Genomic DNA, 24,727 nt, shown 5'->3' with positions numbered 1-24,727 from the left:
GTTAAATTACAGAATTCTGGAGCGTTTCAAGGTGGCTTTGTCCATGTAGTCTGTCTGCCAGTATTGGCATGCACCATCTTTGGAAAGTAGAAAATAGAGGTGGAAAAATTAAAGGAGCATTTTAAGCACTAACAAAGCAGTTGCAGCTTGATTTCTACTCTCACAACTTTAGAACTGCTGCAGTCTGAAGCGTACACTGCCATGGCTGTGGATCAGTTCAGATCCTATATTCTTGGCACAGGACATGCAAAATAACCATGACAATGAATATTCTCAGAAACTCAGAAAAATTTAATCCTAATATTGTTAATAACTACAGCCCTAGCCAAAGGAAAGCATCATTTCCTCTGTGCAGAAGGGGAGAAAACCTTGCTGCAGAAAGATGGCACAAAAGGCTCCAGCTGGACCAAGCCACCTGCAGGTGACAGGAGCACTCCCGATAGCTAAGCTCCCTCTGCCTGTGGTGCCACTGTGGAGCCCCAGGACTGCTGTGTTGGATGGCACTGCAGAGGCATAGGGACCGGATAAATGCAAGGTGCCTTTGACCTACATTTAGTCTAGCACCTCACATGATGCAGCGCTCGACGAAACCACCACTCCAGCAAAGGGCTACTAAGATGATTAAGGGATTGGAGTATCTCTCATATGAGGAAAGGCTGAGAGAGCTGGGACTGTTAAGGCTGGAGGAGAGAAGGCTGAGGGGGATCTTTTGGGACCAGACTCTCCTCAGTGGTGCCCAGTGACAGGGATGAGAGGCAACAGGCACAAACTGAAACACAGGAAGGTCCAGCTGAAGCTATGGAACAACTCCTTTGCTGTGAGGGTGACTGAGTACTGGCACAGGCTGCTCAGAGAGGTTGTGGAGTCTCCATCCTTGGAGCTAGTCAAAAGCCGCCTGGACAGGGTCCTGGGCAGCTTGCTCTAGGTGGCCCTGCTTGAGCAGGGGGGTTGGACTAGACCATTCTGTGATTCTGCGATGATCTAAAAAACTCTGCTGAGACACAGGGCTTGTTCCATGAGGTATAGTATGAGATTACAGCCAGCTGCATGTGAGTTTGGATATCCCTGCCCTGCCCTGCGTGTTAGTGGCACCCTCTGGGAGGCCGCACAGGTGGATACTGCAGCCGTGCAAGGCCACTCTGCCATGCTCTGCTGTAGCCCCTTCCTCATGGGGGCCCAGCGCTGTCTCGTGCAGTAAGGCAGGTGACTGCACGAGCTTCACAGGTCTTCTGGTCACAAAGCCTGGGACGCCACAGCGGGCCGGGGACAGTACGTATTTCAGCTCACTTGGTAAGGTGGCAGCTGTGAGCAAGCAGCACTGGCGCTGCAGGAACAGTTTGTTCTTCCTAGCGCTATATCAACCCCGTGCCCTAAACTGTTTATTCTGAATTTGTAGGGGGAGGTGAATTTTGCATGTGCTGGTTTCTTGTGTAGCTGCCAGCACTTCTTTAAAAGTAGGCAAAATAAAAAGGGGAGTGCTCTTGAGACTCCAGGCCAAGCTCCCCTGCTTCTGTTTTGAATTTGTGCGGAGTGAGTGGCATGGACATTTTCAGTCCCTTCCAAGGGGCGGTTCTGGCGTGAATATCCTTGTCCGTACCACGGCCCTAACACAAACAAGTTTTTCATACAGCGTTAATGAAAATACCAAGTGTCTCTGTAAGCGTCCTATGGGGAGGTAAAGACAACAGATCAGATAAATACCTGGCTGCTTGGAAGTGTTATTTTTACCACTGCAAAGCCTCCATGAGCTCAGTGCCTGAAAAACAGGAGCTTTTAATATTAAAATAGTCTTGATTCTGGCTCGTAGAGCCAGAGCTGTTCGGGGCCGGGAGTGACTCAGTCGGCCGGGCGAGCAGCAGTGGCTGTGAGCACCGAGCCCCACGCTGCAGACAGGGGCGCAGTCGGTCTGCAGGGGGCACAGGAGTGGGGCTCAGCCGAGCCTCGAAAATGGAGCGGAGTGAGCTCATCCTGTGCTGTCTCCTCTCCCTTCTCCACCTCCACCTCCAGAAACGCCCTTTGGGCTGTGCGAAGTGCAGCGTCGCTGTCAACCATCCTTCTCTGCTGTCAAAAGAGTAGTTCCTTATATCCCCTCTTTACGTTTCCGCCGCTGCTTTGGCCCCAAGAAACCTTTGGGTCATTACTTCGCCCTAAAATATTTCTAAAGAAAGGGAGGGGGAAGCCCCTTACCCTGCTCTTTCTGTGCATTACTATGAAAAAGACATGTTGCTGCCCATCTATGGCAGCCGTTTGTTTTCTGTTAAATTTTAGGTTTGTTTTGCTTGATGTCCTGAGGGCAGTTGTCATAATAAAGAGAGGAGTTGCCAGCGGATTGTCTGAGCGCCCTTCACACACATCGTGAAAACATCATCAAGTCTTCGTGTGTCAGGGTGTTGCAGAGAAAGGCACACATGGTGCTTGGCTTAGAGTCCTAGAGCAATGAGCAAACGTGTTTTTATGCACTTAGCCCCTAGCGCTGACTAACTATTATATGTGCCAGCAAGTTCCCTACACAAACAGTTTGGTCATTGCTTCCTGTAATTCTTCTGTGCGTGAAGTCAAATTACGGATCACGACAGAACAGAGAGTGACACCAGTTGGGGAGCATCAGTCCCTGCCTGGGCGGGATGTGAGCCTTCAGTTTCTGCTTTTGCTCCTGAGAGAAACGGGTGTTGGCAGGTCTTGGGGCAAGGTGAGAGAGGAGATAACGGCTCCACCGCTGGCATACGCAGAGGCCACAACTCTGGGCATCACTCAGCGTGAAGATAGGGCCAGTAACGTTGCCAGGATAAACGCTGGAGAGACCACATCTTGTTTTTCATCCAGCCAAACTGCATTAGCCGTGTCGGCGAAGGGAGTCGCGTTTGCACGCAGAGCAGGGCGACCCTGGGCAGCGTCCTAGCCTCCCTCCTCTCCTGCCGTTGACAGGCCCTGGGAAGCATGAGAAAAGCCGTTCCTATACCCCCTTGGCAACGTATGGAACATGGCGTGGGAAAAGATGCTTCCCTTTGGCTTGGAAGTCCTTAAATGGATGACTTTCCTCTGAAATTTTTTACTCAGCTTCCAGAAGAAAGCTTTGGACGGGGTGGTGAGGAACATATACAGCTCATCCTTGCTCCGAGTAAATCTTAGCTCTTATGTAACAGGACATCTTATAAGTCACCAAGAGGGTGCAGACACCAGTTCTCCGAAGCAAGTTGTACTTGTTTGAATTCTTGTGCGTACAGGGCTTTATATGTCCGGTGTGATGTACTGAAACTGTAAACAGCATGTAAATCACATTTATTTTTAGGGCTCTCTGCATTGTCAGAAGAGTATAAAAACTGTTTCAGCGTGAATAAGAATCTGACCTGACGTGTAAAGCATTGCAATGTTATACCTCAGCTCTTACAGTAAGCTGTATTTTTCATTCTTTTGTAGGCTGCTTTTGGTTTCAGTGACGTTGTTGTCTATTTATTCAATATATCTCCTGTTGATGTGTTCAAAGGAAACAGGTAATTTAAGGCATTATTATACTATTTCAGTACAGTTGTAAAGAACAAGAGGTGAAAAGTAGTCAGAATAAGGCCAAGGGCTTTGTGAAAGATAAGTTTCTGTCACTTTGCTGACATAACAGAAAGACCTAACACTTTTTGGTTAGAAGCCCAGAATTAAAAGGAATTTATGCCATAGCAATGGAGAGCAGCATCTAACCATCACTATGAAGAGAAAAATGTTTGAAAAGGAGTGAATTCTGCTGTAGTGAAATTCCACTTTCAGAGAGATAAAAGGAACATCTCTAATAGTTTCTTTGTGTTACAAAACCAAATTCAAATGAATTATAGTGAATCTTTGTTTATAGTGAAGCTTACTTGGAAATGCATTTTGTCATTAATTGCTAGTGGTGAAATTCCTGGTAGCCTTGATGGTGTAGTAGGAGCTTTCCTGGAAGAAAGTAAAAGGAAACAGTTTCTCTACAAAGAGAAGTATATCTCTAAGCAAAATATATTTCTAAACACAGAAATTAGAGATTATCTATACAGTGTTAAATGATTTCGTATTCTGAAGTCCAGCAGTCTCTTTCCTTAGGGAATAATCTCTGAAGCCAGATTTTGAAAATTATCTGTGCGTAAGAACATTGTCATATTTAAATATTTAATTTGGACATACATGACTTACTGTTACGGTGTGTATAATGACAGCAACTGCCTATTTCAATTACGTGCATGCCTAATTGTGCACACATTTGTGCTCTGTTAATTCTCAGAATCTAAGCCCTGGTTTCTATGCTGCTGGAGATGGCATTACATTTAAGCTCAAACTTACTGTTTATACAAGTTCCAAAGAAGAAATGTCAGCTATAAGGAGGTGTAGGGAAATCCAAACAATGAGATAAATTTTTAAAATAGTCTGTTGAATGTAACATCTGCAATATTTCTCTTTGTCTTCTTGTGTATCTCGCCATCTTCACAATGTTCAATCTTTTTTCTCAGCCTGAACCACAGCTGATGAAAAAACATTTAACGGAAACACAATGTAATTATTAGAGGAGCCTCTCAAGCTTGACAAATTTTAGAAATGAAGTTTTAGTTATAATTTACACCTTGCCCTGCTTTTACCAAAACCATAGCATGCTGAGAATTCAGAATTTAGTGCTTCATCATTAAAAATTGTAAATCAGCACATAAACCAGTGGCTGCCTTCATTTAGTCTGTTTAGTTAAACCAAGCAAAATTACAGCATTGCGCTACTGTGTCTTTCTAGCTTGGATGCCAATGTTGAATTGTGGATCCTGCAGTGCTGAATTTTGTCTGGAGAGAAGGCTTTCTACCTCACTGTCCTTGAGAGTGCAAACCTAATATGCCAGAATGGGAATACCAGGACTTTAAATGTCACAAGTGGTAGAGATGGATTCATTAAAGGGGCATAATAGCCTCCTTAAGAGCTTCAATTTCAAAAATGATTGCTAGCTAAATATAACATTTATAGAGGTCAAGAAAACATTCCCATATAAGTTTGAGCCCTACTAGTTAAGAAAGGAAGCTCTATTTATTTGCAAAGGGAAGATATAATTGCACAGATGAATGGTTAGGTAAAAAGGAATCACCGTTTTTTTGTTTCAACAGCTTTTATTGACATATGAATTATCCGTCTCCCCATTTCTTTTAACACAGGCTGCATGGTGTATGAAAAGCTTGGTGAGCAGGTCTTTGGTACTCCAGGAAAAATGATTGTTTTTGGATCTACGTCTCTTCAGAATGTTGGAGGTAAAGGAGATGAAGCGTATGCAAAAAAAAAAAAGGCAAAACCCAGGGATATCTTAATAGTGGATTCATTTATGGTTACCAACCAGTCAGGTTCCTCATCGTCTCAGTGGTGTCTTAGGATCTTCAAGCTCCTTCATATGACTGTAGCTACAATTTTGCATTCAGTCTTTTAAAAATGGCATATTACTGAATGATCAGTAGTTTACAGTCAGTTACAGTTCTATGTCTTACATCATCAGAAGCTGACATGATTCCCCATGTTCAGGGTGCTTTTCTGTGTGTATTCCACAAAATATCTTGTCCATTTTCTAAAACGACTTTCTTCTTCCTCCAGCAATGTTGAGCTATCTCTTCATAGTCAAAAATGAGTTGCCTTCTGCCATAAAGTTTCTAATGGGAAAAGAAGAATCTTTTTCGTAAGTTTAGTTCATTTTGGTGATTTGATTTTAGAATTTTACTTTGTGTAGATAAGGTTACGCATATGTTTATAAAAGCTCTTGAGTATTGGATGTTCTCTCTGCTTGTCCACAGATTTTCACAGGAGTATCTCAATGGGTTAACAGAAAATAAGACAACCTTGGGAAAGAAAGAAGGAGGGAAGGGAAATGAAAGTTCAAGTCATCAGTAGTCACTGCCTGTGAACACCAGATTTTGCTTTAGAATTAGGATTTATAAAAATTCTTATCACAGGATCCAATCTTGTACAGTGCTAGGCAACACTTGAAGATACTGAACATATTCAGCACCCATGGGAAACAACATGAGTTTAAGATATTACATATTTCCCTACATTCTTAGTATCTTACAGGATTTTGCCCCTAAAGCACAGTCCACAGTATAAAATTTTTCAATACTAATACCTGACAATAGCAGAATATTATACTTAGATTTCTGCCACTTATCACCCTTTGACATTTACCAGCTTCTTTAACAGAGGAGCGGTATTTCTTTGTAGTATTAAATGTCCTCTGCACTGGATTATATCATGTGTTGTCATGCAACAGAAAAAAATAGAAATCCCATTCCTCAGGTTTTTGTATTAACTTGGACAGGGCAGTAAAAATACATCAACAGAACATTCACTAGTGCTGTCCATTTTCCCCTTTGCTGTTTTCCAGCAGGACGAGGTTTGAAGCCCTTTGCTAGAAGATGTAGCCTGTGGCTGGGTAGCACATGCCAGCCCGCAGCAGTCTGGTTTGCAGCTCAGGCATGTGCCTGGGCGGTTCAGCAACCAAGACAGCAGTGGGCCGTCTGTTTCATGATCGTCTCACATCCTGGCAGGGTGTCTTATATCAGGTTGCAGTAGATATTGCTCCACCCTGCAGCCCCAGCCACTGATCTCAGTCACAGAATAATATTTTGTCTAGTGTCTATGAAAATCTGCTGTATCTGAGTCAAAACTGTGATGTGTTTTACAAACTGGATGCTTAATGACTCCTGTACTCTACAAAGATCAGATGTGGCCCCAATCTTTCCTTCTGTAGGAGCTTGTAGTGTAAGAAGACCAAAGATCGTTTTGTTACTGTAGTAATTAAAGAGTGGCTGATTCAGTGTAAGGGAAGCCAGAGAGCCTTGAAGGTGTGTTCATGTTTTTTTTTAATGTTTTATCCAGGGCATGGTACGTGGATGGGCGGATTCTTGTTGTCACTGTGACGTTTGGTATAATCCTCCCTTTATGTCTCCTTAAGAACTTAGGTAAGATGCAAGTGTCCTTATGGGAATAAAATAAATGAGTCAGCACATCATGCCACTGACAGTCGTACTGACAACTCAAATATAGTTTAAAAGTTTGTGCTCTCCTTGTAATCTAAGCAACTGCCTGGCCTAGGAAATAGCTGTGTTTTGAGCATCTTGGAGTTGGCCTAAACTGTCACAGTGGGTGGACAGTATAAACGAGCTTCATCCATATGATTGTGGAAATTGATTAAAAATTTTGTAGTTAAAAGGGTGGTTATTTCATAAGGTAACTATATTCTGTGTGGAAACTCTAAGAATATGTTTACAAATTGTGGGATGGCAAAAAACTAATGATTTTTCTATAAACATTAACATTTTCAGTGGTCAGGTTAACTGGAGGTATTAGACTTGTAAAGTTATATGTGTATAGAGGATCACATTTTGAGTCTACAGAGATGCTGATAAGTACACAATGTATTTTTTGAAATCATGTAACAAGTTTTGGCACTGAACTCATGCTGTGATCTTTCATTTGAGAAACTAACCCGTAGTAACTTCACATTTCTGCGTATCAGGGAATTCAGTTCACGTTCCAATGGCAGTTTCCCATTTTCTAGTTTGTTTCAATTATCACAGCTCCTTTCAAAAGTAAAATTAGTCTAGCTGCCTTAAAGATGACCTTTAGAAAGATTAGAAAATAATACGTAAGTCAAACCGATCAGAACAAAGCTCTGATGTGTTTGAAAGCCAAGAGCTTTGTGAAGTGAAAAGTTCCCAAATCAACAAGAGAAGCTTTTGTGCTGCCCAGATGCTTATAATACATGTTAAATAAATTTAAACTTTTCATAAAGTAATAAAGAGAAGAAGAAAAAACAGATGTGCATAGTAAAATAGTTACGGATTAGCTTTCTTTTGAATTTCTTTCAGGGTATCTTGGCTATACCAGTGGATTTTCATTAAGCTGCATGGTGTTTTTTCTCATAGTGGTAAGTTCAGCTTGCTCTGTTGGCTGGATTAGAGTTGCTTCATAGAATATTCAGAATTTCTCAGGCATTTGAATTTTAATTAGCTTTTTATTATTACTTTTAGCAATTGGCTGTTTTCTGCTCTTCTTCTAGGTTATATACAAGAAGTTTCAAATTTCCTGTTATGAACTGGGACTAAATGCAACATCACCTATCCTATCAAATAGCTCAGAACATGAGCATATGTGTAAGCCAAAGTATGTTATCTTTAATTCCAAGGTATGTTTCTTTTTATGATACTTATTTTTAATACACATAATATATGCACTCGCACTCCATGTTTTTAATCAATCAAAAGTACCGTGTAGGGCCCGATTCTGTCATCCTTCCACACATGCTCTGAAAGCGAATGCACGAATAGCCTCTTTCCCCAGTTTTATGCAAATGCCGTGCTGAATTTAATTCCTTGCAGTCTTACTCTGCCTCTCTGTCCCCCAGGAAGCTGAGATAGAGTGAGCTGCCCTGGTGGTAGATGGGCTAAGGTTGTGAGCCTGAGCTCCACCGGACAACAAACGCTTTCTTTGGGGGACTTTCCTTCCTGCTGCTTCTTACTATATATGCTACAACTGAGCCTTTAGACTGTAGCTGAGCAGAAACTGTAAGCTGTTTTTGCATCCAAAGCCCAGAATCCCTCTGTCCTTCTGCACCCAAACCACTTCTTTGTGACAGAGTATGTGTTTCTGTAGCTATGTGGTGAACTAGATCGGGAAAAAGATACAGTTGAAAGCTAATCCAGCAAAAATTTGGTTGCTTTTCAGCTGAACGCTTTCCTCAATCACTGCACAGCTGCAGAAAAAGTTATGCCATCACAGGGAGGAAGGCACGGGAGAGCAAGCAGCTGTAGCTGTGGAAGCAGTAGGATTGCTTCTTTCAGCTGTGCCGGTTTGAAGCGTTCATTAAGCTGTGTCCTTATCTAGTAGGGCAGGGTACTCGGGGTATTGCAGCTTCTGTTCTTACAGAGTGCACATCAATAGTATATGTGTGCAAAAATCGTATTTTTTGTACCAGCTTTCAGTTCAAGAAACTGAAACTAATCTGAGCAGACCTTTTTTTTTAAGTTGGAGGGGAGCCGCCAGCCCAGAGACTGACAGTTAGTCAACTTGGCGTGTGCAGTATTAGCTTAGGTGTAGATATATTTTAGATAATTAACCTTGAAGGGCAATCTTGTTCTCCTAAAGTAAATACCAGTATTTACTTCAGAGTCAATAGATGCACTTCAAACGGCACAGTCCATCTGAATTAGGCACACTGGATCTGAACTCTAGAGAGTTACCCTCAGGGCCAACTGTTTGCCCACCATTTTAGCAACTTTGGTGTGTGGCAGGACAGCCAGTTCCCCCGTTGAGGAATGGCGTGCTGAGAGAGAGACAGAGAGAGAGAAGGCAGCACAGGCCTGGGTGAGGAAGGGCCACTGGAGACCAACCAGTCTGTTTTCTGAGTCTTACAGGACTCAGGTGTGCCCTGTAAGTCAATCCCAGAACTGCTGCTGTGGAAGTGGGATTCCTGTGAGCAAGGCAAGGAAATCTCAGGGTGCTGGGGAAAGCCTCACACAAGGATTGACTCATTTTATCCTCACACAAGGGCCTGTTTTTCATATGAGCTCAGCTCCTACCAGTTTCTTGGGAAGAATGGAAGTGTTTGAGTGCTGAGATCACTTGTAAAGTTTGGCTGCATGCTGACAGCTGAAACCCACTGGATTTTTGGTTGAGAAGTGGGTGAGGTTCCCCTCAGAGGCCTTCTGTGCTTAGTAGTGACGTAACGGTCTCTCTCTTTCCCCAAGGACTGAGCATGCTCCCTCCACAGTCCTCCTAGCCCTTTTGTTGGCCTGGGAAATGAAGGGACTGAGTGTGGTACCTTGAATTACCCATTTATTTGTAAGTTCTACATTCCTCTTCTCTTTTCTTACAGTCTGGATATGGGCTTCGCCTTCAGGACTTCAGTGTTAGCACTGCTGGTGCAAACCCCACTCCATACCAAGGCAGAGTAGTGTAGTGGTGACCCAACATGTGTCCCCTTTTACAAGTGACTGTGTGTTAGGAACAAAGGCAGTAACTGGGCAGGGAAACCCATTCCAGGGAACAAAACCAGTAGCCACATGGCATCCACTACTGCAGTCTGAGGATAGAGTCAAAACTGTGTTTGCATGACCAGTGTGAAGATTTCGTCCTCCCATTAAAAGAGCACTGTTCCCTCTGTTGTGTTAAATACGTGCTAATTGACAGGTCTTCTGCCTTCCCTGAATAGGGCTCTCAATGTTCAGTTGAAGAGTCCAGAAGGTTGGGAGCTGAGGTAGTTGAAAAACACTGATCATTTCTTTATGCCACTGGCGGAAATACGTATTCTTCTTAACTTTTTTCCTGAAATTCTCTTTGAACAGACTGTGTATGCTTTGCCCACCATTGCTTTTGCATTTGTGTGCCACCCATCCGTCCTTCCAATCTACAGCGAACTTAAAGAGTAAGCCTTTTCCTTTTTTCAATTAATTGTTTTGAACTGTTTTGCATGGAAAATGTTAGTGCAGAGGTGCTCTGAGTCATTCATGCCATTCAGAGGAGATGCGCTTTAACAAAACTAAACAAGTCAGGGAGCATGGCTGTGAGCTAGGAAATCTGTATTCCCAGATGTGCTGTTGGGGTGGTGGGGATGGTTGAGCATAATGCAACATTTCGGGAGTTTTCTCTGGAAGTACACAGCAGTTTGGGAGAGCCAAGTGGTGCAGATCATTATTTTGCATAGGCGAGGCATGTATTTCAGCTGCTGGCATGTGTTCCAACGTAACTAAAAATCTCTTGCAGTACCGGAAAAATTATTCTCAGCCTTGCCTGTGCTAAAACATCTTTACCAGTACAGCTGTCTTGGTGAAACCTGTAAGAGACATGGTTTGTATCAGCAAAGGGTTTCTTTAGTCAGTCCAACTGTATCTGTGCTGGGACTTTGGCCAGATAGACATTTTGATCGGCGCTATGACATTTTCAGGCTTCCAATAAAAACAGCTCTGATAGGAAAAAAAAAGTCTGACCAGTTCTTTGTCTGTAAAGAGTGAATTTTAAGAGCTGTTAGGGATGGGCTGCGTTGCTGCAAAAGGAAACGATACCTCATGATGTGCCTATCGCAAGTAACTTTTCTTGTGTAAGAAAAAGGCCCTAGATAGGGTGTCCTTTCCAAGGGTGCGATGAGGATGCCGCATGCAGTACCAGCACCTGCTTGCAGCGTGCAGGCCTGCCGAGTGCACTGGCTGAGCATGGGAATTGCACATTATGGTCCCTTCGGTGACCAGCCCGCCTGCTGCTTTCCTAAGAGCGTTGTAGTCAGGGATGTACAGGCTCTCGAACAGCCCCTGAGGAAGGCTCTAAAGACTTAGGGCTACAAATGAGAGCAGTGGTACAGCCTGTTGTACAACCAGCCTTGCAGGTACTCGTTGGGGCGTCTCTGAGTCGTGTCAGTGGTCAAGATACTCATTTGAGGGATGGGGACTCTCCGTGTGGGTCTGCTCCCAGGGCTGGCGTTAGTTTCGTAGTGTGGGGCTGGAGGTGGCACCGTGGCAGCATCGCAGGGCAGCAACTGACAGCCCCGGGCTGGGCTGAGATGGGGCCGGGTCGGCGGGGGGAGCCCCAGGGAGGAGGCAGCGTAGTGAGGACTGGGGGAGCCCCTGGGGTGCAGGCGATTTTGGTTTCAGGTTCCTCTGGTGGGTTCTTAGGTGTCTATTTGTGGCATGCCTGTGTGCATTTAAAAGGCTAACGTTAGGTACCGCCGTATGAATATTTCAGAAAAAAAAATCTAAAAATGAAATGTTCATACTTGACCCATTTTATAATAGTCTGCAGTGGTCTGTATACTTTCATTATTTTCTACCCATGGGGTTACAAATGTTTTTCTGCAAACATTCAGAATATTTTTTTTCTGTGTATACTTTTAATCTTCCTTTATTTTGGCACTTTGATTTAATTACTGAGGTATTTACAGGCTGTCCTGTCCACTCTGCTTCACCTTTCACTCAGCTTAAAAGGGTATGGCTAGGGAAACAGCCACAGGATGGTCACGGTGCTGCTTGACTCAAGCCCTGAGTAAGGTCCATTTCTCTAGTCTTTCTCTTCCTTGTGCAACTGTGAAAGAATTCCTGTTTTAAATGAAAATACATTCATGAGTCTCTCAGAGTTAATCAATATGTTTATGCAAAGAATACATTTTTAAACAGCTATCCAAATACAGTCCAACCATTTTTATGTGTTTTTTCTTCTTTCTCCAGCCGTTCACAGAAAAAAATGCAGTTGGTTTCAAATATCTCATTTTTTGCCATGTTTGTGATGTACTTTATGACTGCCATATTTGGTTATTTGACTTTCTATGGTAAGTAAACAGCTTTTGCTGATCAAAGTAGAAAGGGAATATACGTGAAATGTTCACTATATTGAAATACTTTTTCGAATAATTTTCCTTCACATTTTCATATGAAGGTACAAATCCTTCTCTCTCTTCTTTCTGCGGATGAAAAGTGCAAGTAAAAGTATTATTTACAAAAGGCATATTCAAAATGTGAGGAAGGGATTTGTTGAAAGGAATTGGGGATTAGCTGGGTCCTATTAAGTTTTCTGTTCCAGGGCCATTACCTGAATTTTGTGCACATTGGTTATAACTTATATGTGACTGGTTCTGCGTATCTGTATAAAATGAGACCGATTTGAGAACAGGTTCTGGGAAATGGGTATCAAATCAGCCATTATAGCTCTTTGATTTTCTTACTGATGCTGTCACCGTAGAGATAAAGGACCAAGTGTTTTCCCTGTGTCTCTTGATCCCTTCAGCTCTTGGTTAAATAAATTGGTAAGGCAGCTAGGGAAGTGCAGAGCAGAGCGTTGTCCCAGCTCAGCAGCTGAAGGATGGTTATTTCAGTGCCTGAGACTTAAACCACGTCTCTTTTCATAAATATGAGTTCACTTTAAAAAGCAAAACAAATTATATTGTATCCATGCCAAGTAAAGTGGGAAAAAATACCACTCTTGCAAGGAAGCTACTCCCATTCCCCATTATAATGGAAATCTTGAAATGTAGTATGGTTGTTCATGGTGGACCATTAAGAGCATACAAGACAGATTACAAAATTGACCCTTGTCTTGTACCACAGAGTCACCCAAAGGTCATCAGTCTTATTCACTGTATGTAAAGTAATTTTTTAATTACAGTCTCCTCATTCATGATATCATTCATTGACAGCCACATATTTCAAGAGAGAATAAACTCGTATGAAATTTGGCATTTTTTTCCAAAGGTGTACCTGTCTCGTAATTTGTTTTCTCAAGATGTCATTCTGATTATGAGGCCTTGAGTCTGTATGCATTAAAATAATTTGAGATCATCTGTTCTAATTTTCCCAGTAAAACTGCTGGAAGTGAGAGTATATATACTGCAAGTGGCAACAGCAACAGCTGTTCTTATCCAACACCTGGGCTGCTGCTATCTCATACATCTTCGTAGAAATGCATCAAACGTATTAAAATTAAAGGTCTAACTAATAGCCCCGGGAGCAAGTGGGTGTAAATCAGTATGAACCCATTCACTTTGGCAGGGAGGAGATTCTGATGCGATTGCCCCAGGGATCTGAGGAAACGGATCCATAAAGCTCACCTCCGGGAATCTCCCGTGCCCCGCGGGGGCGAGGGGCTGGAGTCCATGGAGGTAGGGGCTGCCGCTTTCTAGTTCTCCCAAGAGGGAACGACGGAGTCATTTCCTAGTGTGTCTTGTGTCCCTCTCCCCAGGTCAGATACTCGTGCTCCCGAATACTGAGAGCATGTGGATGGAAGCTGGATGCCTTCGTATGGCTCCGCTGGGCTTGTACAAACATTAACAGCTGCAGAATCAGTGTGCTGAGAGACAGCAAAAAAGAAACTAAGGGAAAAATAAAGTTCTTCCGTTTTTATCCTTCTTACCCTTGAGACTGACAAGATCTTACCTTTCATATGTACACCTACAGTTTTCTAACCCTCTCCTCTACCCTTACCTGAATAAGAACAGCACTTTTATTTTGGCCATTTATTTTTTACGCCAATGCTACTTGTCTGTTTGCTATGTTCTCAAAAGTGTTACAGTTATAACTATATTTATATTGCAGATTTACAGAAAAGAGGTGGTATTTTTCCCCTAAAAGGTCACTGTGGTTGGGCTCTGCGGTATTTCTAGCTGACAGGAAAACAGACCTTCAACTATAAGCCCTGCCTTTCACTTCCTACCTGGCTGCAGTCCGTGAGTGGTAGCGAAGCTGCAGCCTGTGCTCGCAGGAGCAGAGTAAGCTCTGTGTCACAGAAGCTGTGTATGTGCTCGGCTTGAAAAATCCCACTCCTAATCTGCAGGGAGGTGGGAAAGCATTTTCTTTCTCCTGGTGGGAATTAAACACTGTTGACATGTGATCTCTCCCTGGAAGGATTTCCTGTGGGGAATGCAAGCATTTTGCTGCAGAACGGTTCTCTCTGCCTTCAGAAGTGCACAAGATTTAACCACGTCAAAGATTATTTAAACTGCATATGCCCACCAAGTTCCATTTAAAGACTTTGGTTTCAGAGCTGTTATGTTTTACTATCAGCTTTCTAAGATTTGCAGACAAAAGCAAAACATAAGCTTTTCTAAAAAGTGGCAGTGAGCGTGCTTTTGTGGTAAGCTGCACAGCTGCTTCCTTCGGTTGTTGTTACTAGATATTTTAAAGATGCAAGGCAAACGCGTAGGTCTCATAGCAACTTGTTTTTCCTGTTGGTTGGTGCACGCAGACCAACTCTGCAGTATTTATCGCAGCTTAAAGGAAACATTTTTGCAGGAGGTCTTGTTAAAATATTGTCAGTGGCCTCCACATTAGGCACCCACAGTGATTTGTCTTGGCTGCATTCAGAATGGGAGTGCATGCGGGGCAGCTGACTGGCGTGGGGCCGAGCTAAAAGCACTGCTGAGGAGGGATGACAGGCCTGAGAGAAAAACACAGAAGGGCATCCCTCAGAGGAGCTGCAGAAGGATCTGAGTACAAATGTCAAAATGTCCTGCTGAGAGTTGACCTAAGATACTCTTTGTTCTTATTTAAGAACAGAGGCGCTGCTTTTTGCTGGAAGTTTATTTGCTGTTTATATTAATTTAGCTGAGCCTTGTCATTTGTATTAAATTGAGCCATTGCAGTGCATGTGGTTATTTTTATGTCATTTGAAACTTTAAAAAGAAAGCCCACTTTAGAACCCAATTAGAAAACCCCAACTGGAAATAGCTTCTTTTCACTTTACTTATTTTTTATATATGTAAGCAAATCTTCATGTATGTCTCACTGTTGACTTTCCTATAGTGAAAATTACCTTAAACTTAGACATGTGCTTTCTTGAATCAGGCCTCCAAAGGATTAATCTGGGATAATGGGATCATTAGGATTTGGTTCAAAATGCTGTTTTAACTCAAGAATATTTCATTCCATACTCTTTTGTCTGCAGATAAATCACTTGTTGTTCAAGAAGGCCATTGTTAAGCAATGGTTTCTGTGAATTAATTGCCTGTTTGCTAGAACACTTACCTTATTGTCTTTTCCATAGACAATGTGCAGTCAGATCTGCTTCACAAGTACCAGAGTAAAGATGACATCCTTATCCTGACAGTGCGTTTAGCTGTAATTGTTGCAGTGATACTCACAGTGCCAGTGCTGTTTTTCACTGTAAGTAATAATCTCTATACAATTTGGAAATAGGTAATGTCTGTACACAGTGCATTTTTTTCTAAAAACACAGTTCAGCAGTTCCTGAATCAGTGATGTTGCCACTACAGAAAGAACTTGTATCAGTCTTTTCCCACACAGACTTCTGGAAAAGTTCTCCCTGCCGGAAATAAATCAATCACTTTTGGTCTTAAATCCATTTTAAATTGAATCTGCAGGGGCCCTCTCTTATTTCACATGATTTTACTAGGAGCAGGCTCAGAGGCGAAGTTCATTTTTAAGTGTAGAAAACCACAAAAGGCATGGTAAAGAGAAATATCCTACCTCAGACCCATGTACACGTACAGTTTTGAAATATCAAACTAGTTGCAAGGATTATTTCAAGGGGATTGCACAAAAGACCCCAGAATTTCTATCAATTCTATGGGGAGCTTGTTGTCCCATGAAGAATGAGTAAGAAAAAACATGAGAAGCTTTGAATTGGCTTTCAGACTATTCCTGACAGAGAACTCTCTCTCTTCCTGCAGGTGCGTTCATCACTATTTGAGCTGGCTAGAAAAACAAAATTTGACCTATGCCGTCATGTTGTGGTTACTTTTGTTCTTTTGGTTATCATCAACCTGTTAGTCATTTTCATCCCAACCATGAAGGATATTTTCGGAGTTGTAGGTACAGTATCCTGGTTTTGTACTACTAAAAAGATGTTGCTAATTAGCAACATAAGAATTAGCTGTTGTTGGCAACTAACAAAACTCATTTATTTAAATTTTGCAGGGGTTACTTCTGCCAATATGCTGATTTTCATTCTTCCTTCATCACTGTATTTAAAAATTACACATCAGGATGGAGCAAGATTGACTCAGAGGATTTGGGTAGGTGTTTATTTCCAATCAATGCAATGCTTTTGTCATTCCTTGAAATGTACTAGTACTGAAAGCAGATCTGATTTGGCTATCTGAACACAGGAACTCCTTTTTGTTACTCTTCCTTCTTGCTTCAGTCAGTTGTCTTCCTCGCTTGTCCTTTTTCTTCACCTACCTTGTGAGCCTTCCAGCATTGGGTCCCTACCGTGTAGAATACCTTGTGTTCCCTGGGTTCTCCTCTGCTGAGAGACTCTGCCCCAGCTGGGGAGCTCCAGCTTTGCAAACAGCAGTCGCTGGAGGCAGGGTACTCTTCCAGCGCTGTTTGGCAGCTCTTTCAGCCAGACAAGCACTCTCCATTTCAGTGTACAGAGTTCTGTTTGCAGTGTTTCTCACTCTGTTTTACGGGAGCTGAGTCAAGTTTAGGGTGCTTCCATCAGAAGAAGCCAGCTGAAATGTTAGCCCTTGAACAGGCGTAAGCACATGGGACAGAGCCTTGAGAAGATTTTCCATGAGGCCAAGAAAATGTTTCAGATGAAAAGACACAGTGCTCATGTATATTCCCACTCTAAAATTTAGCAAATACTGTGTTATATCAGAGAGAGCTTTTGCCAATTTTCCATTTTGAGACGATTTATTGTAAATTCCATATAGCTTCTGTGGATGTCTGGGTGCTCTATAAGCATTCTGCAGTCAGTCCTTTCTGCTCTGGACAGGCAGGAAGCCCGTGTTTTGCTTTGGGCTCCATCCACAGACTCCAGGGTGAAAGGGCTGGACTTTCATAGACACATCCCCAATGGGAAAAGCCACTTCCATGTGGCTTTGAAAGGGGCAGGGCTGATGGGTCCTAAAAAGACTCACTTAATCCTCTTTAGCGATGATCAGCATTTAAGTAGTGAATTGGAAGTAGAAAAAAATGGTTTTGGTGTTAAGCAAGTAATTATGAATGACACTAATATGTTCAATTATCTATGGGTCTTACCTTTACCGAAGTGCTATCCCATTTTCACTGATAACTTTGATACATCACCATGTAAATCTCCTTAAGAAGAAAAGTTACTACATTTCAATTAATTGTCTTTTTTATCCATTGATTTTCCTTCCTTTTTGTTCCAGGCTTCTCTTTTCTTGGCACTGGGGATAATGTTTTCCCTAGTGAGCATTCCTTTGGTCATCTATGATTGGGTACAATCAGGAGGCAGTACCGAAGGCCACTGAAGCTAACCTCATTATGAAAAGGAGACATCCCTGTTTGCTACACACCAAAATCGCAACCATCCGTTCTGTTATCTATTCCATCTTTTGTGAGTTTACTCAAATCAAATCCAAATAATGATTATCCAGTACTGAAAATACTGTTATGGATGTATTTTCTTGCAGAAAACAGACCCATTTTTCCAACAGACATATCACTCTGTCCCATGATACTGAGTTATCAGATCAGCGTTAAGTCTGTGTTAATCGTCTGTGAGACTACATAGAGCGTTGTTTATAGGAATTCATCATAATTAATTTGTTTTTCCTCTTCCACCCATGAATTGCATTGTTCCGTTATTATTCTTAGCCCTTAAACCATAAGCTCTGCTCCTTTAGAGCAAGCAGTATTTGTCATTATCAATCCAAACTGGAGTAATTGTTCCAAATGTTGTCAGTTCACACCCTTTCACTTGGCTTTTAACCAAAATTCTATTCTTAAATTGTATGCATTTGGTTTGTTTGTTTGTTTTGTTACTGTTTTGTACACCATTTGCCTCCCTGAGTAAGTGTAGCATTCTGGATATGAATATGAAAAGCACCATGAAGAGCGCAAATTAGCAATGTATAAATGTAGGTCCTAAATATGGTGCTTCTCTTTAAAACATTGTGATGGAATAGCCAGCCATATGGCTTGGCTGTTTTGTTGCTTGGGGAACGGACATGTGTGTGTGTGTGCACGTGCGTGTACGTGCATATGTATGTGGCGTGTGTTTGTGTGTGTGTGTGTTTTTATGAAGGGGTGCAAGGAGCAGGAGAAGGAAGATCATCACCAGCTACCATTTCCCTGGTACATTTCAGTTTGAAACTGACCAGAAATAGACTTGACACAAAGCACTGAGTACTTGAGAGTGAGTAGAAGCAGATATTCTGAGATTTCCATAGGAAGTCTGCATTTTCTTCAGCATTAAACTGTTTCCTCATGTCCCACTCTTTTCAGGAAAAAATGGCAAGCTCCAGTTTTTTCAAAACCTGCAAATTTAATCATACTTTATGCCTTTTACATTCTGGCATTCATTTGTACATACCCAAGACTGACCTTGTAAAGACCAGTTCCACTTCTATGTCCTATCCTTCTCCTATTGAAGTCAGCAGGATTTTTGACAGCAGTGGGAGCAGGATTTGACTCGCTCTGCTAAACTACTGGATTTCTAATGGAAAATGAAATCTTTAACACTTCTTTAAACAAACGTAAACACTTTTTGTATTTAAAATGTTTCATTTACATTTCTCATCCCTTAATTCTTCATAACAAAGACATTAAATTACTACTAGCAGAAACACTGTAACTTGCATCTGTGGTCCACAAAATAAGCATTTGCCTAATGCCTTATAGCTGGTGTAGAGAACTACTTATAGAGATTCAAATGCTAAGCAGGTGATTGTTAACCATCTTAAGCAGACTTCTATTAGTGCACTGCCAGCTGCATAAATGTGTTCACTTTGCATCATTTACTGTGTGAGTTAAAAAGTGTCTGAGTTTTACTCTTAAAGTATGAACCAGGCTCCTGTTGAAAGAACTAATGTCTAAAGAGAGCCCTGGTTCACATTCAAGGGCTAAGTAATGCCCTCTCTGTGTTCAAGACGTATCTGTCAGTATGCAATGGCTCTCTCGTTCCCAGTAGCTGATTCATTTTCGACTCCCGTTGTAACTATGGAAGGAGACTGTCATTAGCAGTGCCGTCTGTGGGTATTATATGTCATGGCAGCTTGTTCTTTTTAAGGTTAGGGATGGAGAATTCAAGATCTTGGGATTTTTGTGAGCTACTGAATTGTCTCAGTTTCCATTGCATTATCCTACATTTCTTGAAGTCACTGAGAGTTGAGAACACTGAGAGTTGACACCTCTTAGGACCTTTAAAGTTGGTTTCTAGGGGTAACATCCAGAGAGGTTAGTTTGAGGCCTTAGTTGTAATTTAGTTAGAAAAGGTTAGTTAGAAAGTCCATGCTACAAAAAATAAACCTATTAAACTTAGGCTTCTAGGTCTCCATCTCAGTCTAGACTATAAGGTACTCAGCTCCTGCCGATACTCTGTGATCCAGAAATAGGAGCAGCCTGATCCAGATATGTGCCTAAAACATGCATACGTATATAGTGACAGTGCTGAATCCATCACAGATGCCTACAGTCCAAGCTCTTTTGATTCAAAAAAAAGCCATGGAGAAAGCTACTTTTCAGAATAATAACCTATCTAGGACAGTACTACTCCTGGGAATAAGAGTGAGTGGTGGGTTTTTTGTCCACCTCAGCCTGCAGCGAGGCAAACTCTCATTTCAATAATATGTCCTACAAACTAGCCAGTTGGACAAGAGACTAACAAAATGAGTGATGGGTACAGGTTTATGCTTCCTCATAAGTTTTACCTTGCACAGTTACCGGCTTTAAGAGGAAGAAGAAGAAAAATGGACCTGTGTCTGTAAGGAAGATCAAAACTAGAAGTCTCTTCCCTTTTTACAAAATGACCTTTTGGGCTGCAGAGTCTGGTTCTCTTTAGTCTTTTCTCCTTCTGATCCATTAAATTTCCATTCCTTGCCGCACAGGGTCCCAACAAGGTCACAAGCGTGACATCCTTCCCCCAAGGTGATCTTAGTCTAGCGTTTAACATGCTAACCACTGGGTTGCATGGGACCCTGAGCCTGAGGCAGGCTGAGAATCCAGCAGCTTGTGCTTTCCAGCAGCTGGTATCACAACCTTGTCAGCAATGGCGTGGTTCACCGGTTTTCTCTGCACCTTCTCTGTATGTGACTGATCCCGGCTTAGGCGGGCCCTTATTCACAGGAAAGAAGTCCATACCACAGCCTGAAAATCCAGGCATTAGTCAGACTTCAGAGGGAAGAACCTGTGCTTGGCATCTCCTTTCAGCTAGTTCTGGGCATCTTCCCAGCTCGGTTGGGTGTAAGTTTGTGGCTACCGTTTCACAGGCACCCAACTCTCCCTGTTAGCTATGGAAGGAGCCGAGCATCTAACTCTGTTTTCTGAGTCAGCTTGCTGGGGTCACATTTTAGGTTTTGAGGTGCCTCTCTGGATCTCATCCCCCAAAAACTAACTGAGACCTGAGAATACTGTGGAAGTTATCCTCAAAATGCTCCAGAGCTCTCCTGCTTTCCTTCCCCCTTTATTTTTCTTCTGCTATTAATTTATGAGCAGTGCAGCTCTGTGCATCAGGGGGTTGTGAGGTGGGAGATCCTGGGAGCAACTTTCAAATACCCAGATAGGAGCTGTAGGTCTGATCTGCTGTGCAGGGTCCCAGCAAGGTCACAAGTGTGACATCCCTCCCCTCCTCCCCACCTCCCCAAAGTATCCTGTAGTCTAGCATTTAGAATACTGAGTTTTTGACATTGAGTTTTGGCATTCGGCCTCCTTTGACTTGAAGGGCTGTTGGATGACTGGTTGCTCCTTGCATCTTTCCAAATCTCCTCCATCACTATCCCTCTTTCTCCTTCTGCCTTCTCCTTTTTCTCAGTTTATTTATATACTGGAGTCTTCCTGAATAAACAGGGAGAAGAATGAGCTGGGTGTGTGCACGGAGTGAAATGACCCAAGGTACTGCACCATCAAAGCATATCTTAGATACTGAAAAACAGACACCCAAAATATTGAGTCTTTAAATAGACTTTGTTTCTGGGTCTCTGAAAAAGAGGGAAATCTGCTTAGACTGATTTACTGACATCATATTTATAGATATTTATGGAAAGGAATCATGTGTTTATTGATGTCTGTGGTAATGAACGTGAAATAACGTGCTTTTTGTTTTCTCATCAGGTTTATACATTCTTAACAGAATGCAATAGACCCTGCTGTAACTGTCAACATCAGTGATGGATGACAATATTTGTATGAGGTTATCTGTAAAATGTACTGTTGTTATTCAGTTCATTTGGAATAGTGAACTTGTAGCCAACGATGTACGAGTCCCACATTTTAGCTAGGATTTTAAGAGCACAGTGAAATGCTGTAGGAGTTTCTCTGTTGTAAAAATAATAGGATCCAGAGTACCGTATCTACTTAGTAGGTGGTAGCATGCTTTCTTCTCATAGAGAGTTTATCACTGTTGTGAGCACTGCAGATTTCATAGACTGGACGCAAAACTGCTCCTAATAACTACAACAAAAGACTTTAAAATTATTGTTTGCAAAATAGCAACAAGTAAGCAGTTAGGGACAAGGAAGATCTATTTAGAAGCAGGGGCTCCTAGTAAGATTGTAGGAGTTAATCCTATGCTTACAAGCTGCCTCTCCTAGCCCACAGCACATTGCAAAGAAAATACTCATGAGCTTGAACCACTCTTACGGTTGCAGTATACAGCTGTCCTTCTCTGTCCAGTGATAAACATGCCTGATAAAGAAAATACAATACATTGTTATTTGGGAATGATAGCCAGGGAGTAGTGATCTCTCTGGGTGATACTTGCTTCTGGTCAGAGGGCCAATGCCAAATCTGTGCACCGGCTCAGACCTTTTGTAGAGCCAATGTGGAGCCCAAGTGGTGCCCAGCCACAGTGCAGGCCTAGTGCAGAGAGGCCAGTCTTATCCTGTGAGGTGAAGGATACCTGTCTACTCCCGAGGGCTGCTTTCCTGAGCTACGTACAAATCCATAGCTTGTGCTCCTCTTGGATGAGTCAAACATGTAAATGCAGGCTGGATAATGTATGGAGATTCTATGGGTTTTGTCTGTACGTCTGCCTTACAATACGTAAGCACTATAGCTATTTCTGCTATAGTGCATTAATAATAACTAACAGTAATAATTAATGGTATCTCTAGCTCATCTTTAAATCAATACATTTCTTTGCTTGAACCTTACATTAAGGCTAAAGAGCATCTTGGTCAAAACAAAACTCTTTCCATGTGGTGTTGTCCCACCTCCAGTCCTACAGTCCCACCCTCGGTGTCTTTAGGAGAAAGGCACGGCAGAATGTATTCAGTTCCATCAGCAATTCCAAGAAATGGCTTTATCACCTGACACCACGGTGCTCTCTTAAAAAATTCCCAAGAGCACTTGGCATCAGGAAAATCTTTATTTCCTATAACCTACACAAAGAATGTTTTATTTGTATCTAATGTAAGGATTTCTGTAACAAACTGTGAAAAAGATAACGAATTAATAAAAAGTACAGGGCTGGAAAGGTCTAGAGTTCACAAATTGTACACATGCCTATGTTTCTGAAGACAAATCTATGCAGTTGTGTTGTATTGTAGGAAATTTCATTTTTATGTATATATATATATTGTAAATAAATAGGATGCTGTATATTTTTGCAGTTCTTTATCCCCTATGATATAGAAGTGTTGAAATAGTCTCTGCATATTAAGAATAATTTTAATAGAAATACAAATACTTTAGCTTCTGACTTAGCAAAATGTATATCCTTTCCTTTCTCCCAAGAGTTCACAAGTTAAATTCTAAACCTGAAATTATAATTACATTGCTAAATGTAACAAATAAAAGAAAAATAAAAGATCCAATGAAATTGCTAGAATTAATTCCAATGCATGGCACCCTGTTCTCTCAATAGCAAATTACCCAGTCTTGCTGCTGGGTAAAATCTCTCCCTATGTAAAGGGCCTGTTTAGTACCCAGATACCTCTTACTTCCTCAGCAGAGTTCACATGGCATTAATGTGCAGAAAAGGCCTTGTGCAGAAACTGGAGCAAACTGCAGCCAGCAATTTGACCCAGCGCTATGCCATGTTGATATTTCAGGCATGTACGCCAATACTTTCCACAGAAGGCAACTAGTACAAATAGAAGTCAGACCAGGACTTCTGCGTTTCCATTTCAGCCACAAGACGTGGCTGTAGTTCAGAAAAAATACTCTCAGCCCGGGGTGGGCGACAATCAGAACAATTCATGCTGTTTATAGCCTGCTCCCCGCAGCTCCCTTTCTGCAGAGTCTGGTGGCTGCTCCTCCATCTCAGACCCAGGCATGCTGCTATCTTGTGGCCAAAACCGAGCACCTCCCGCTTGAGAGAGTGCCCCTGGCCAGCTGACAAGGGTCCGCTTGCACCTCCTGTTGTATAGGGGAGCTTCTAGGCTGTGATGGGGGTGCCTGTGTCTTGGCCCCAGGATACATGCATGTCCAGGGACGGAGATGATGTAAGGTGGACAGTTGTGTATGTCCTGAGAGTGCCTCCGTGAGAGCCCAGCCTCTGCTGTCAGGTGAAGTGCTGCTGTAGGCGAGTGCTGCATTGACTGTCTCACTTGTAAGACACGGAAGCGTGATTTTCAGAACTGATGAAAAACAGACGTTGAGGAACGCATCTAAAAGCAAATGTATTTTTTCCATGTTTATAGTCTTGGATGAAAGTGAAACTTGAAGGAATGTTTGTTTTCACCATGAGCACAAAATTGAGGAAAAACTTATACGCAGTCACTTTTACAGAGCTTTTCAAACTAATACAAATGTACATTTTGTTTGCAGTGTTATAGCCAACAAAATATAAACTGTAAAGGTATTTTTCCACAAGACTTGAACTTTAACTTGTTTATATAAAGTTGTTTCTAAGAGTCCCAAGGTATGTTAAGGCTCACCCAGATCCAGTATAAACAATACTGTTTGAATGATGTACACTTGATATGAGCTCATCTCTAGTAGATTGTTCAAGTGAGTCATTGTAATGTTTTGCTTCTGCTAACATCACCATACTTTGTGCTGTTCATATTCAAATAAACAATGCAGTTTTTCAGTTTTTGTGTGTAAATAAAAAATGTATTAAGTTCTATAATCTCTCTGTTACCTCTATAGTTTTTAAACATTAAAATTGTGATCTAAAGTAATGTCAGAGTCATACTGATTTCTTTCAAAGGGATGAACGTATATATATGTACCTTATAATCTCTTAAATGGCAGGTGCTCCCAGCTCTTGCTCATGTGAGTAGTCTCACTGAACTCAAGGCATGCAGCTCTGCAAAGCTACTACATTAGACTGTGCAATATAAAGAGAAAAGTATCAATACAAAGCTATGGAGCATTTGCATAACATTTCCAATACAGTT

At 42.0% G+C, this 24,727-nt stretch overlaps 1 protein-coding gene across 2 annotated transcripts in view; it reads left to right on the top strand.

Annotated features, from left to right (window-relative positions):
• The window catches only part of SLC38A1 (solute carrier family 38 member 1), a 44,131-nt gene extending 19,623 nt beyond the window's left edge, over window positions 1-24,508 (top strand). For both annotated transcript variants that reach the window (XM_026099903.2, XM_026099902.2), the window contains exons 5-16: window positions 3,418-3,491; window positions 5,151-5,243; window positions 5,578-5,659; window positions 6,856-6,938; window positions 7,848-7,906; window positions 8,039-8,164; window positions 10,323-10,402; window positions 12,192-12,292; window positions 15,499-15,617; window positions 16,145-16,286; window positions 16,392-16,489; window positions 17,594-24,508. In XM_026099903.2, the coding sequence (XP_025955688.1) occupies window positions 3,418-3,491; window positions 5,151-5,243; window positions 5,578-5,659; window positions 6,856-6,938; window positions 7,848-7,906; window positions 8,039-8,164; window positions 10,323-10,402; window positions 12,192-12,292; window positions 15,499-15,617; window positions 16,145-16,286; window positions 16,392-16,489; window positions 17,594-17,695 (1,159 nt within the window). In that variant the 3' untranslated portion in view covers window positions 17,696-24,508. The remainder of the gene's footprint in view (window positions 1-3,417; window positions 3,492-5,150; window positions 5,244-5,577; window positions 5,660-6,855; window positions 6,939-7,847; window positions 7,907-8,038; window positions 8,165-10,322; window positions 10,403-12,191; window positions 12,293-15,498; window positions 15,618-16,144; window positions 16,287-16,391; window positions 16,490-17,593) is intronic.
• Window positions 24,509-24,727: the final 219 nt, after the last annotated feature.

Source organism: Dromaius novaehollandiae, chromosome 1, assembly GCF_036370855.1.
Source record: "Dromaius novaehollandiae isolate bDroNov1 chromosome 1, bDroNov1.hap1, whole genome shotgun sequence".
NCBI lineage: Eukaryota > Metazoa > Chordata > Aves > Casuariiformes > Dromaiidae > Dromaius > Dromaius novaehollandiae.
Note: the sequence above shows the minus strand (reverse complement) of the source record. Positions and strands in the feature narration are given on the sequence as shown.